The 13,531-nt window shown below is 43.9% G+C and overlaps 1 protein-coding gene across 31 annotated transcripts in view; it reads right to left on the bottom strand.

The window, feature by feature from the left end:
• Positions 1-13,312, bottom strand: part of LOC105893860 (calcium/calmodulin-dependent protein kinase type II subunit beta) — a 62,396-nt gene extending 49,084 nt beyond the window's left edge. For all 31 annotated transcript variants that reach the window (XM_031570736.2, XM_031570734.2, XM_031570726.2 and 28 more), the window contains exons 1-2: positions 12,996-13,312; positions 8,922-9,016 (exon numbers count right to left, since the gene is read on the bottom strand). In XM_031570736.2, coding sequence (XP_031426596.1) covers positions 8,922-9,016; positions 12,996-13,057 — 157 coding nt within the window. In that variant the 5' untranslated portion in view covers positions 13,058-13,312. The remainder of the gene's footprint in view (positions 1-8,921; positions 9,017-12,995) is intronic.
• Positions 13,313-13,531: the final 219 nt, after the last annotated feature.

Raw genomic sequence — 13,531 nt, 5'->3', positions numbered from 1 at the left:
AATAACACATGATGGAGGAAAGGGGTAGACTGAAGCCTGAGGTGATACTTTACACACACACACGCACACACACACACACAGACACACACAGTATGCATGCATCCTGCGCAACCACAGACACATTTGTGCACACACACACACACACGCCCCTTACAGAAAAAAATATATTCACAGACACAAACACATAAAGGCATACAGACAAACACCTACACACACATACACACACACACACATATGCTGCAGAGAGCTGTCACTCTCCTCTAAAAGGCAGGGACCGCCCTGATTGTGTCCATTGTCTTGCCTCATCTCTCATCTCTACACATTTCCGTTGGTGCATTCATTCATTTTGCAGACTCTACAGTACTTCAGATGAGCCAGATGTGTGCCAGTTTCTCAGTCAGTCCCAATCAGAGATGTCATTAGGGTCCCTCTGCATCTCCAGAGCTCACTGAGCCCCACTTCCATCAGGCTGACTGATTTACTGACTGATTTTCGTTTCTGCGTCAGCTTTAACACTATGCCACGATCACATAGCAGGCGACACTGGGGACGGTTCTGAGCCAGATATCGGATGTCATTAGCCTTTCTACCCTTCCTTCTCTGTCTCCTTCTCCAGTGAGGCCTACTTCCTGTGGGCCAACTGATGTGCTCTCCTCTCCAATCATCGCATCTCGCACCATCCGTATCCGAGGCAACCCCGGCCTGGATCGTAAAAAACACAAATCTATCACGGGGGTGTGTGTCGGGGGAGAGCGTGTACAGAAGGTCACTGCGTCCAATTAACCTCCGCCGTGAGAAACGCCCGTGTCCTTTTTTCCGAGACCGCCAAGCCCCACGGAGAGTCACTCTCACAAACCCCCGCTCCGACTGGACACACAGGCAACAACAGGTGGGCGAGCGAAGCGTGATTGATGTCATCCGCTGCCATGCTGGTCATTCTAGCGCAAGGAAGGCTGAGCTCTATTGATCTGCAGAGATGACTCTTGTTGCCATCTAGGTGCTGCTGTAATGTTTGCTGGAGAGCCAAAGGCTTCTCAGTTAAGCCTCCATAACTGCTCTGAGCCACAAGTCATATTACAGGCCTTGTTATTACAGTGTAGTTTATTAAGCTTTGACAGCAGCCGAAAAAAAGTATATCTCATTAATATTACCATAGCAGCAAAAGACTGTTTACATATAGTGTATTTTTGATGAAAAAGCTGGCCACAGTTTTCTTTTTTTGTTTTTGGTTTTACAACTGAAAAAAAGGAAAAAACGCCCTCAGGACGTTTTTGAATACGTGGTCTCCATAGTATTATAATGTAGCACATACGCTGACAGCTTCAAAAAAGATGCTTTGTGTGAAGTGGTGTTTCCCATAACAACCACCAAAAATGAGAAGTTAGCGAAGTTGGAGCGGTGGAGAAACGTATTATGTTCGACTCAGAGCACAGTGAATTATATGATATGACAGTTAAACAGTATCACCAATATTCATTCGTGGAGTAAAACTACCTTATCTGTTTTCTTGTAAACCCTGATGATTTTATTTTGCTGCCTCTGTGATGCACTTTGTAACATGGATTTTGAAAATAAAGATTATAAATCTATGAACATTATTATTATTATTATTATTGCAGTTGCTAGCAAAACTAGTCTGTTACTTTACGTTAACTCTAGATTAGCATATATTGTTATGGTTTCATGCTTTTTATGAAAAAGCACTCTGACCAGCGTTTTTCCATCAGAAAAAGACCTTAGATGTGAACACAGCCTAATGCTGCAATTACATAAAACTAAGGTCAAGGTCAGCGTTAGGTTTAGAGTGAGGACATGGAGTATGTACACAGTCGGGAGATATAATAATTGCAATTAGTGTTACACGGTATCTAATGGTATAGAGAGAGTGCAATGTGTAATATGAGAGGATAAGTAATGTAAAAGTGCTACTCAAATCTATTTTGTAAACTGATGGGCCTCTGATTCTGCCACTGTAACTAAAGTGCTACTCAAATCTCCAGCCTTTTCATAATGAATTCCTCACTCAGGCACGACGGTACCATTCATGTCAGCAGACGTCCTCGTGAGTGACTGTAGTTACAGTCTAACATAGTGAGTAAAGTTTTGCAATTAAATAATAGATAGATAGATAGATAGATACACTTTTTATTAATCCCGTTAGGGAAATTCAGGTGTAATAGCAGCAAGGTAATAGGATTTTTAGTTTTTTAAGCTGGAAAGCTGCTAAAACCGGCTGCCACACTCGCTGCGCCATGGCAACCAATTCAGTTATTAAATAATGCCGGTCGTGTCCGTTGTTCTGGCTGGTCTCAAAAATTACGTCCAACTGGCTAAGTAAGATCACGAAAAAACTATCCACATGTAGGTAGAGCAGCGCACTATCCTAATACAAACAACTAAGCACAGTAGAAAAATGTAAGTCACGAAAAACTCACGAAAAGAGGGGGTAAAAAAGTAGAAAAACAGAGAGCTGCTAAAACAGGCTGCCAATCGCGGCGGTGCCATGTCATATGGGTTAATCACACGTCATAATACCTATTCAACTAGGGATGTGATGGAAAAAGAAAGTGTTATTGATAGTTGTGTCGCAGTCAACTATTGTCCAAGCACATCAGTATCAACAGCAGTCCCCATCTATGCCTTCCTCCTATTCTGTGCATTGTTTCCCCAGAGAACCTGTCATAATCTAGCATGGTGCTGCATTACTACTTGAAGCTCCTTAAAGGTGCTGTCCATAATTCTAAGCATTTTTTGTCAAATTCAGTGAATTGCTCCGGTGTGCGTACACAGTCCTGTCTCTGTAGATGGGAAACAAGCAAAGTGGCTTGGACTGCCATAAACAATTCCAGCCAATCAACACGTTGCTTCAGGAGCACAAAAGGGAGGGATATAATTGAATTGGCTGTTGAGCTCACATATCAGCAACCTTTTGCCAGAACCATGGTTGGTACTTTTAAAGACTGTCCCATTCCTGACGCAGAGTACCTGTGTGCAGTGTCAGGCCATTATTAATAGGACAAAAGTGCCTAACTGGAGCAGTGCCTTTGGGTCAGGGAGAAGTCCTGCTTCTGCAGTGCATGAAGAGTTTAACTTTAACTTAGAAGAGCACAACACACAAGCTGTGAGAAGGGAAATCAAAGAGAAATGTGTGGTGTCTGTGGTTAAATGCAGTTCTTCATAGAGACAGTCTCAGAAGACTGGCTGTGCTCTCTCTCTCTCGTTCTGTCACACACACACACACACACACACACACACACACACACACACACACACACACACACACACACACAGACACACACACACACACACACACACACACACACAGACACACACATACACACACAGAGAGACACACACACACACACACACACACACACACACACACACACACACACACACACACACACACACACACGTTTTATGCTGTGCATTTGCACTGTGAAACAGCTCTGAGTTATGCAGAATTCAGTGTTTGCTCTCCCTCTGCACTGCTCTCTGCCTTTCTGTCCTTTTCTCTCTCTCCATCTCTCCCATCTCTCTCTTTCTCCCTCCCTCTCTCGGTCATGTGTGTGGGCTCTGCAGTGCTGCTGAGGCTTTCCGTGATGCAGCAGAGTAAATAAGAGATGAAGGAGGTGGAGTGAGCCTGGAGGGGATGGAGGGAGGGAGAGAGGGACAGAGGGAGGGAGGGAGGGAGGGAAGGAAGGAGGGAGAGGGAGGGAAGGATGGAGGGATGGAGGGAGAGGGAGGGATGCAGGGACAGAAGGAGGGAGAGGTATGCAGGGACGGAGGGGAAGGGAAGAGTTGTGTTCACTGGCTAAAACCAAATCTACATAACACGCCAGCACCTCTGCCCATATATCTCTCGCTCGCTCTCGCTCTCGTTCTCCCACTCTATCTGTCTTTGACTCTCATGAAAACTGTTTCAATGTGAGTTGTGTGTAGGTGTGCACACACAGACAGACAGACACATGCACACACACACACACACACACACACACACACACACACAAATAGCAAGACAGATAAGGAGAGATAGATAGAGAGGGAGACAGAGCAAGAGAGATGGAGAAACAGACAGAGTTAGGGGAGGAGGGTTGAGAGAGTGTAAATGTGTGTATTTGTATTTGGTGGGCAGCCCATCCTACTTGTGATTCATCGCTCTCACTTTGTGACTATTCATGAAACAAGCAGCGCTGGACTTGTTGGCTTAATCTGCCTGCCAACACTCTCAAATGTCTCCTGGGCCTTTGGAGAAGTGCGAGAAAGAGGCCAAGACCAATCAGAGACTCACTGCACATCACTTTTCCCCCTTCGCTAAAACATCTTTCCATTTCTACACAGCACACTCTCAGAAACATTTACCAAAGTCACAGCAGGGCATGAACTTAAGGGAGATAAGAAGGTGGAGGGGCACGGCAGGGCAGAGACTGGGCACCGGAGGGGCTGGCTTTATCGGTCAGGGAGACGGGAGAAGTGTGAGGGGCGTTTGACATTGAGACGCTTTTTTTCACCTCCAGGCATTTCAATTGTTTCTCTATGGAAGGATGCGGCTATGGAAACCTTGGCCACTGTGACACACCTAGAGTTTGTTTGAGCAAGGCTCAAGAACACAAAAAAGGTGCCTGAAGCTTAAAGTTAAGTTCAACTTCTGTGGTGCTTTTTTCCAACAATGGGTTGTTGCTACCTGTATCATAGCAAATAGTAGTTACATAGTAACTATATGTACTTATCATAGCAAATGCAACCAGTTTCAACCTGCCAGTTTTGTAACAATCACATTTTTAAATATTAGCAACGTGTCTGATGTTTTAGAGACATAAAAAAGTGTCTCAATGTGAACACCCTCTTACAGGAATGAACAAACCCATCACAACTTATTCAGCAGCAGCAGCTGCAGCAGGTCTTACACTCACTTACCCTTTTTCCACCAAGGCAGTTGGAGGGTTGGTTTAGAGCCTGTGCCTAATCTCAAACTAGTTCTTAGCATTTCGACAGCTAAAGAATCAGCCCCTGGCCAGGAAAACTGGTTCCAGAGCGGCACAACACTTTGCTGGTCAAGAACCGCTGACAAGAACCGCTGGGGTCGGGTGTATCGTGACCACTAAAACATTGTGACCGCCATTTTAATAAAATCAGAGCTGTTTAGTGAGCTACTAATTAACCTCGCAATATTAATGTGAGATATGCTTACTTGCTGTTGTTGTTGTGCTTGACGCTAGTGTTGCTGGGAAAGCGGGATATGTATACAGATGTAGTACAGATGTAGTACAGATGTAATGATGTGGTTCTCTGGTCCGTGGAAAAGCAAACCAGTTCTTAGAAGGTTCACAAGTTGAATCAACTCCGAACCGGCACTAGCAATAGCCCAGAACTAGCACTTAGGTTGCGTTGGTGGAAAGGGGGTAACTGTCTCACTGTGACTCACACAAACAGGATCCAGACAGCAGGTCCGTGTTGGATCAAGCAACAAATAAGCTCACTGCAGCTTAGCTCTGTTACATGAAGTGACACAGGATGTCAAATTCTGTAGTGCTGTTAAAGTAAATAACAGCACTCACGGAATGCCTAGTGTCCAATAAAATTGCTTGCATGGATCTAACTGTGGTATAAGGTGAGACTGAGTATGACATAGCCTGTAGAGGTAAGCTAAGCTAAATGTTGTGTTCACTGATGTCCACAAGACGCACCATAAGAACTGAGTCTATATATTAATTCTGTGTCTCATAGTGCTCACATGGCAGACGTTTCACAGTGTATTGTGCTATGGTCATTAACTGGGGGTAGAAAATAGTTTCAGAAAAAAAAAATTGACTAAAAGCAGGTTGTCTTTGATGGCAACCTACAGCCTGATTTCTCCGTTTCACCCAGTACCAACACAATGAAGTGGCGTCCAAAAAAAGAAATCCAGGTCAGTCCCTCCCTGCACTGCAGCTGGCAAGGAACAGGCACACTTCTAGATCATCATGCCTCTGTCACACACACACACACACACACACACACACACACACACACACACACACAGTCACACAAATATTAATATACAAGTACACGCACACACACACACACACACACACACACACGCACGCACCGTCTTAAGGCCACCAACTGCTGCAGCGACAGAGCGTGTTCCAACAGCCGACCTCTGCCAACCCGGCCTGATCTCTTCACACAATAAACAAGCTCTCTGATTGGCTGCTGGCAGAGGGGAGCAGTTTCCCAGGCCACGTCCCTGTCCCCTCCGCCCTCGTCCACTATCAGGTGACCTTAACGGGCTGGCTGTCGTAAATACTCAACACCACGTTAACATCTGTAACTTAGGCCACAGCACACCACGGCGAGGCAGGAAATGTGCTTCCAGTGGGTAGTATATTTCATTAAAACTGCAGTGCAGTACAGTGCCAACGCAATAATTCTTATCCGGATTAAGTCAACTACAAAAAAAGAAACGCCATTTGGGGTTACCTAATTAAACACACTATCATCTTTAAAATGTATTTCAAAGGCATGTAAATTTAAGTAATTTTCCACTCTTCATTTAGGTTTGGTAGTCCATCACATCCAAGGGTCATTATTCCTCTGACTGTGTCAGGGCAACTAGTGTTGCATAGCACAGTGCAACAGGGCTTAGTGAGTGAGTGAGTGAGTGAGTGAGTGAGTGAGTGAGTGAGTGAGTGAGTGAGTGAGTGAGTGAGTGAGTGAGTGAGTGAGTGAGTGAGTGATCTGCCTGTTTGTGTGTGTGTGTGTGTGTGTGTGTGTGTGTGTGTTTGTGTGTGTGTAGGTTTACGGCCGGGGCCATGACCGTCTCTCTATGTGCCTTGGGTCAGATGAGTGTCCCGTGCTTCAGGCATGTAGGCTCACAGACACACGGCTTGCAGCTGCCAAGTGCCACGGCTGCCTTCACTGCCTGAGCTGTTTGGCACTGTGTGTGTGTGTGTGTGTGTGTGTGTGTGTGTGTGTGTGTGTGTGTGTGTGTGTGTGTGTGTGTGTGTGTGTGTGTGTATGTTGCCTCTCCTCTCCTTCTGCAAAGCTGCCCTCCCAGTGTCTCCAGGTCCCAATCAAAATCACACCACGCCACTTACAGTGAGTACCCTAAACAGGCAGACCACTGGTGACACACTGCCTGAACAGAGCTACTAATTAGGCTGTGCACACACAGACACACACACACGCACACAGAGATCACACATACTTACATACATACACACCCATGCACACATATACGCAACACAGATCTCACACACTCACTCACACACACACATACATACACACTCAAACACACATCACTCACACAAAGCTCTCTCCCTCTCCACATACACACACACACACTCACAGCACTGCGTTCAGCTTCCTATCTCATCCTCCTCCACCACCATCTTCCAGTGCACAGCACAGCACAGCACAGCACAGCACTGCATTTTCTCATGCATGTCATTTTCTGTGAGTTTTATAACAGCCCTGCTGCCACATCTCCCCTCTCCCCTCTGAGTGCAGCAGCAGCAGAAACAGACCCACAGACAGCAGGCAGCCAAACCAACTGTGCTCAAATATATCCACATGAAGACCACATGCCTTTGCCTGGGGGCGAAACAAACAAATGAAAATGTTAAAAAAAAAAAAACAAGAAAAACTTCTGGCAATTGCTCTGATGTACATTAGCTCCCTCCGGCCTTGTGTCTATGTGGGCGGGATAATCAGTCAATGTCGGTAATCCCATTAAAAGCCACCGATCTCTGGGAAGGTGTTCTGTCACTCCCACGGTGATCATGGCATAGGATACACACAAGGAATACTCACGCAGGTATTATGTTCTACATAATATACTCACGGTATTATGATCTACATGTCAATCACAGGGGCAGGTCTACAACTGAACATAACTTCAGGCATACAAACTTAAATGCAAACATACACACATAGAGAGATACACACACATATTCATGAACACATGAATGATATATAAGTATATACATACATACACACATACATACATACATTCATACATACACACATCCATACATTCACATACATACATACATACGGGTATGAAACACTTAAATGTCTTAATGCAGTTCCAAAACCTTCTGTATTAACATATTAGTCCCAGTGTATGGTCACAAGAGGGAGTCCTTTGTGAGCCTATTTCTACCACAGTAGCACAGCTGATAGCTGCCAGTTCAGCAGAAGAGCATGTATAAACTCCAGATACTGGAGCGCATATGGCGCGGGGCCAGGCGTAACCGGAGTTCTGGAGTTCACTGTTCCCTGGGTAGGAGGAATCAGACACAGAAACAAACAAACAAACAAACAATCCGCTCCACTCTGTGCGGCTTTGCGCCATTCCTGGCAAAAGGGTGCCCTACTCTAAGCCCTGGGTAACAGAATCCAGTGTTGCAGCGCTGCCTAATCACCCTGAGCATTCTCACAACAATGAGTGGAGTGGTGGCTCAGAGGCTGACAGGGGAAGGGCTCCTGACACCTGGCAAAGTAAGTGGACCGATCCAGTTACAGAAGAGAGGGGTGGGGGGTCGGTATATAGAGATTTACACCAGTCTGCTGTGGGATGTCAAAAAGAAAAAAACACCACCATCAGGGAAGTGACACTAGTGGAGGTGCAGCCTGGATTCCCTCATCGTCATGGCATTTGGCCTTGGCTTTGACAAAAACAGTTACCATGGTTGCATGTGTGCCATTCAATTAATTTGCGAGTGCCAAACTGTCTCCAGTGAAGACACCTATATACAGAAGCATCCCGCATAGTCTGAACTTTGCCAAGCATCTGCCCAACCAACACCACATACCCCCCCACACACACATACACACACCCACCCACCGTCAAACCTTTTAAAATCCATCCAGTCACACTAGAATGTTTTTCTAAAGTTCCACCAAGGCGTTCATCGATGGTTGGGTTTTGGACGTACCTCTTGCATTGAGTTTTTTGGTGTTGATTATTTTGGCAGCATGCTCCTGGCCCGTGCACAACTTCACACACCGACGCACCACTGAAAAAGCTCCCCTGGAAGAACAAACACAGCAGAGCAGCAGAGAGTTATGTGGGGACACACACACAGCACACAGTCTTCATCTTCAGATCACACTTATTCTCACCATGGTACAGGAGGAATGTTCATGATATCTGTCCTCATTCAGACAGTTGTGTTTAAACTGATGCACTTTTTTTTACACAATACTGTAGGGAAATAATACCATCGAAACGGAAAAGGGTGCAAAAGGTCTGCAAAATTACTGATGGATTTAAGGTAATAACACAGAGATTATATGCAATTATATACCAGAATACATTTATGTATAATATCTCTCCATACTGATTACAATCAACAATGCAGAGTCAATCATCAGCCCTACTGGTTAGTTTAGCCATTAAAAATCTTATATATCTTTGTACATCACAGTAAAGTAAACCTTCAAGACAAATTTTACCAAGGTGATTAAAAACTTTGTCATCAGAAATGTCTTTTGTATTGATGGTGACTGTACATCTTCCATTCTTCAACAAACTCTAACATATTATGTATGACATACATTTACTTTTTCCAAATCATACCATGATTTTTTCATACTGTAATAAGCTGCAGTATAGTTCGGCTAATCGCCCACCTCCTCTCTTTCTTCCAAGCTTCAACCTCTAGGGTAAGAGCCTAGTGCTGTAGGTTAATCATTTTGCCCTCTTTTGCCTATTTTCATACTCTCTTTCAGTCATACTCTTCTTTCATTGGTTCCTTTTAACACAATTGCACTCTCAATACCTTCATATCATAATGCGCAACATCTAACCCTACTTTTCAGTCGTTCTCGTTCTCTCTCTCATACAAAAAAAGCCCAAATACACTTTCAAGCTTCCGCCTTTTAAAACCCTTATCCAACATTTGCATTGAAACTTTTCTAATTCTTCCCAGTATTAAAAAAAACTTGGCCTAAACACTTCTCAAATGATGAATACGTTTTTTTTCCCATAATGCTTTAGCATTGCTCCTTTTCTACCTTAAAAACCCTATTATTCTTCCTTTGCATATGCACCCTTTCTAGTGTCCTCATTCAAGAGCACTTGTTGCCTAGTTGTGGGAGGTGTTCCAGCGATAAAGGTCTCAAGCCTAGTGCTGCACTGTCTATTTTCCATGTCTTACAAAACATGCACAACCTTGATGAACGCATGAATCTGTGTGAGGTAACTAGATCAAAGGAAAGTGTATCACTATTAAAATTAGTGTAATTCTTAAAAGGATTTATAATGCCAATGGCAAATGGAAGGTTTCAAAAACAAAGATAGCCAATTTCCTTGCTTTTGAACTGGCTGAGAAACCAATCGTGTGGTTTTGCTGAGCCTCTTAAGCTGGCTAATGGACTGCCAGTTTGTGTGGCATTTGATTTCCCCAAAAGCCAGCGAGGTACTGCCGGGAGATTAGGGAACAACGGGCATAATCTCTACCAGCCTGCTAGGATGAACACACACCAGACATATTCTCAACCCAGCTCCTGCACAAATTGGTGTGTGAGCCGAGCTCAGATTAAAAGAAATGATATTGTTGGTTGTGATGTGTTAACAGAAACTTAAATGCAGTGTGTCTAGGTGGGTCCAAATTATTATAAGGAAGTAAGGTATCTTCCTGCATGGTTTTGAGACCTGACATAGCCTCCTATTCAGAGTGGAAGTGTATGTGTGTGTGCGTGCGCGTGCATGCACGTGGGTGAGTATGTGTGTGTGAGTATATGTGTGCGGCTTAAATAGGCCACTGCCACTCTTCCCTCCACTACTTTGGTTGTTGATGAAAAATGCAATTGTGATCTTTCTGCTTAATAGCTTCCTGTCACGTTATAGTTTTGCCAGATCAGCAAAATCAAAGAATTGGGCTTGGTGCACAAGAGGCAAAGCAAGCGATAGAGCTTTTTGAAGCTAAATAAAACCTGGGCTAACTCTACACAATGGTGGAGCTGCACAAAATATTACAGCAGACAACGGGAGAGAATACCCAGAGCAATCGATAAGCAGCCTACATCTCAGCTATAAATTATGAATGATACATTAATACAACAACATCACAGATAGTTGAGGAAATGGGAGGGAGAGAAAATGCCAACTATAAGGCTACACACAGAAACACACACACACACAAAATAGTGCCGTATCTCCATAGCATTATGGTATGAGGCTTTACACTGTAAATAAACATAATTCATCCAAAAAATCATATCTATCTTTACTCAGAAAAAGTTATAGAAAATAGCCTAATCAACATCACCAACCTTGGTATTAAAATATGTAACTAATTAATAAAGGGTAGAAATATTTTGCTCCTTCAGGCTTGGTGGTTTTAAAGAACATTCCGTCACATCAACAATACGTTGTGATTTATTCAAACCCTGTTGCCAAGGTTTCTCATCTGTTTGGATTTTGATACCCACTCTACAAAGCCACTGATTAATTTACTTGGGCCTTTCTTTGATATGTGGGATCAGCCTGTTTCTAAAGTAGTCCTCAGTCAATACCAATATTGCATTGGCCTGCTGTGTCTCTGAAACACACACGCAAACACACACACACACACACAAGCCACCAGTGGGTGGAGAGCCACATGGCACCTGTCCCACCACACTAGCACCTCTCCCTGCATTGCTGGGATTACTGGAACTACTGGGAAATAAGGAGCCTCCCTCTCTCTCTCTCTCTCTCTCTCTCTCTCTCTCTCTCTCGCTCTCCCTCAACGCACGCACGCGCGCGCACGCACGCACACACGCACACATACACACCCACACACATAAATAGGATTCAATGTGTTGAAACACTACCACACATAGTCACACATTGTAAGTATATTAATATCTTTTTATTTGTTAACATACACAGATGTAAATATATTAATATCTATTCTCTTATTTTTTTTGTTAACATACACATGAGTATCTAGGGTATATCACCACATTTGTTTCGATAAGTTCTAACTGCTAACAGTATATTACTAACCAAAATAGTCGTTTTAAACAGTGCAAAATAAGACATTATAGAGTCTATAATGTTTAATAATGTTTACACAATCTACCCTAATATAATCTTGGCTATACAGGTCTGTTCACTGCAACCATTTCACGAGAGAATTTCGCAATCTGTGTCCTTTTCTTGTTTGTTTGTTTGTTTGCTTGCTTGCTTGCGTTTTGTCACAAGAAACGGCACCATGCGGAGAAGAATGCGCACCGCTGATCAACGCCAACTTGGCCGACCGACATATAACAAACCATAGCTCAAAGTCGTAAATCTCATGTAATGTTAACCTAACGTTTGCTGCCTGTACTCATTGATATATCCATCGTGCATGCGAACAAACACATTTCCTTCACCAAATATGGATAGGCTTCTGTAGAATATCGTAAGAGCTTAATGTCAACAACATACACCCTGGGATCTCAAGCACCCAATAACCACCTGACCGAGAGCACAGGTTTTCTTTTTGACAGCTCGAAATGTCATGTCCCGCAGCTCCAACCAGTGTCAGCCAGCTGAGCAGGGAAGGTGATAGCTTTAGCTAGCTAACGTTGGCTAACGTTGGCAAGCAAGTGGTTCTGAAAGGGGCGTTGCACTGCGACCACCGTTGGATACGAATGTGCTTGCTAGCTTTACTATCAGTCTTCTAATCCTCAAACTGTGCCAATAGGTACACTACATGATGATAAACAAATGACGTTATCCATGGCTGTATGACTTTTGGTCTGTTTATGTGAGTATTTTCAAATCCCAGTGCGTTGACACACCCCTTAATGGACATTAACGCTTGCAAGAGCTCTCACTGCTTGGGTTGATGGCCAGCCAAATATCGAGCTAGCTGTCCTAGCTAACGTTGGCTGTGCTACCAACATTAACACACAGCTGAACTACCTGGTAACCTTCTCTTCGCTGACTTGCAAGTGCTTAACGGAACGATTGGTGTCCATAAATACAACAAATACAGGTCAACCACTGACTCCAGAGAGTGAAAAATGCTTACTTTCCAAGTTCCTCATAGAGCTGATATTCGTCCGTAAATCGCGTACAGGTTGTCGTGGCCATGTCTTCTTGTCAGATTCTGACTGTTCCCCTATTATTAATGTTAGATACGATTAAAGTCTTGCTTCTTCTGAATTCTTGTGCTCGATATGTGCAGAAAACGTATACGTCCTCACTGTTTTAGACAACAGAAATGTATACGAATAATGATAAAATCGTGTTTTTGGGCGGCGGGCTGGTAGGTTGGTAGACTGCTTGGCTACGTCCTCCCCCGCTCGCTGTCAGTTGCGTTCTATAGCTGCAAAATGCGTCTTGCTGTGATACCAACGCAGAGACTCTGCTAGTCAGCTCAATACTGCCACCGATCGGGCGTTGCAAATAACTGCATATGTGAACACACCACAGACACAGGGAACTGTAGTTGAATACCTACCTTCCAACCATGGATTAATTGGTTTTGACACTATAGTACACCAGGTTTTTACCTTACAGGTTTTTTGCATAAAGTAAATTATTGTTAAGTATCCAATTAATGTT

This window comes from Clupea harengus, chromosome 7 (assembly GCF_900700415.2).
Source record: "Clupea harengus chromosome 7, Ch_v2.0.2, whole genome shotgun sequence".
NCBI lineage: Eukaryota > Metazoa > Chordata > Actinopteri > Clupeiformes > Clupeidae > Clupea > Clupea harengus.
Note: the sequence above shows the minus strand (reverse complement) of the source record. Positions and strands in the feature narration are given on the sequence as shown.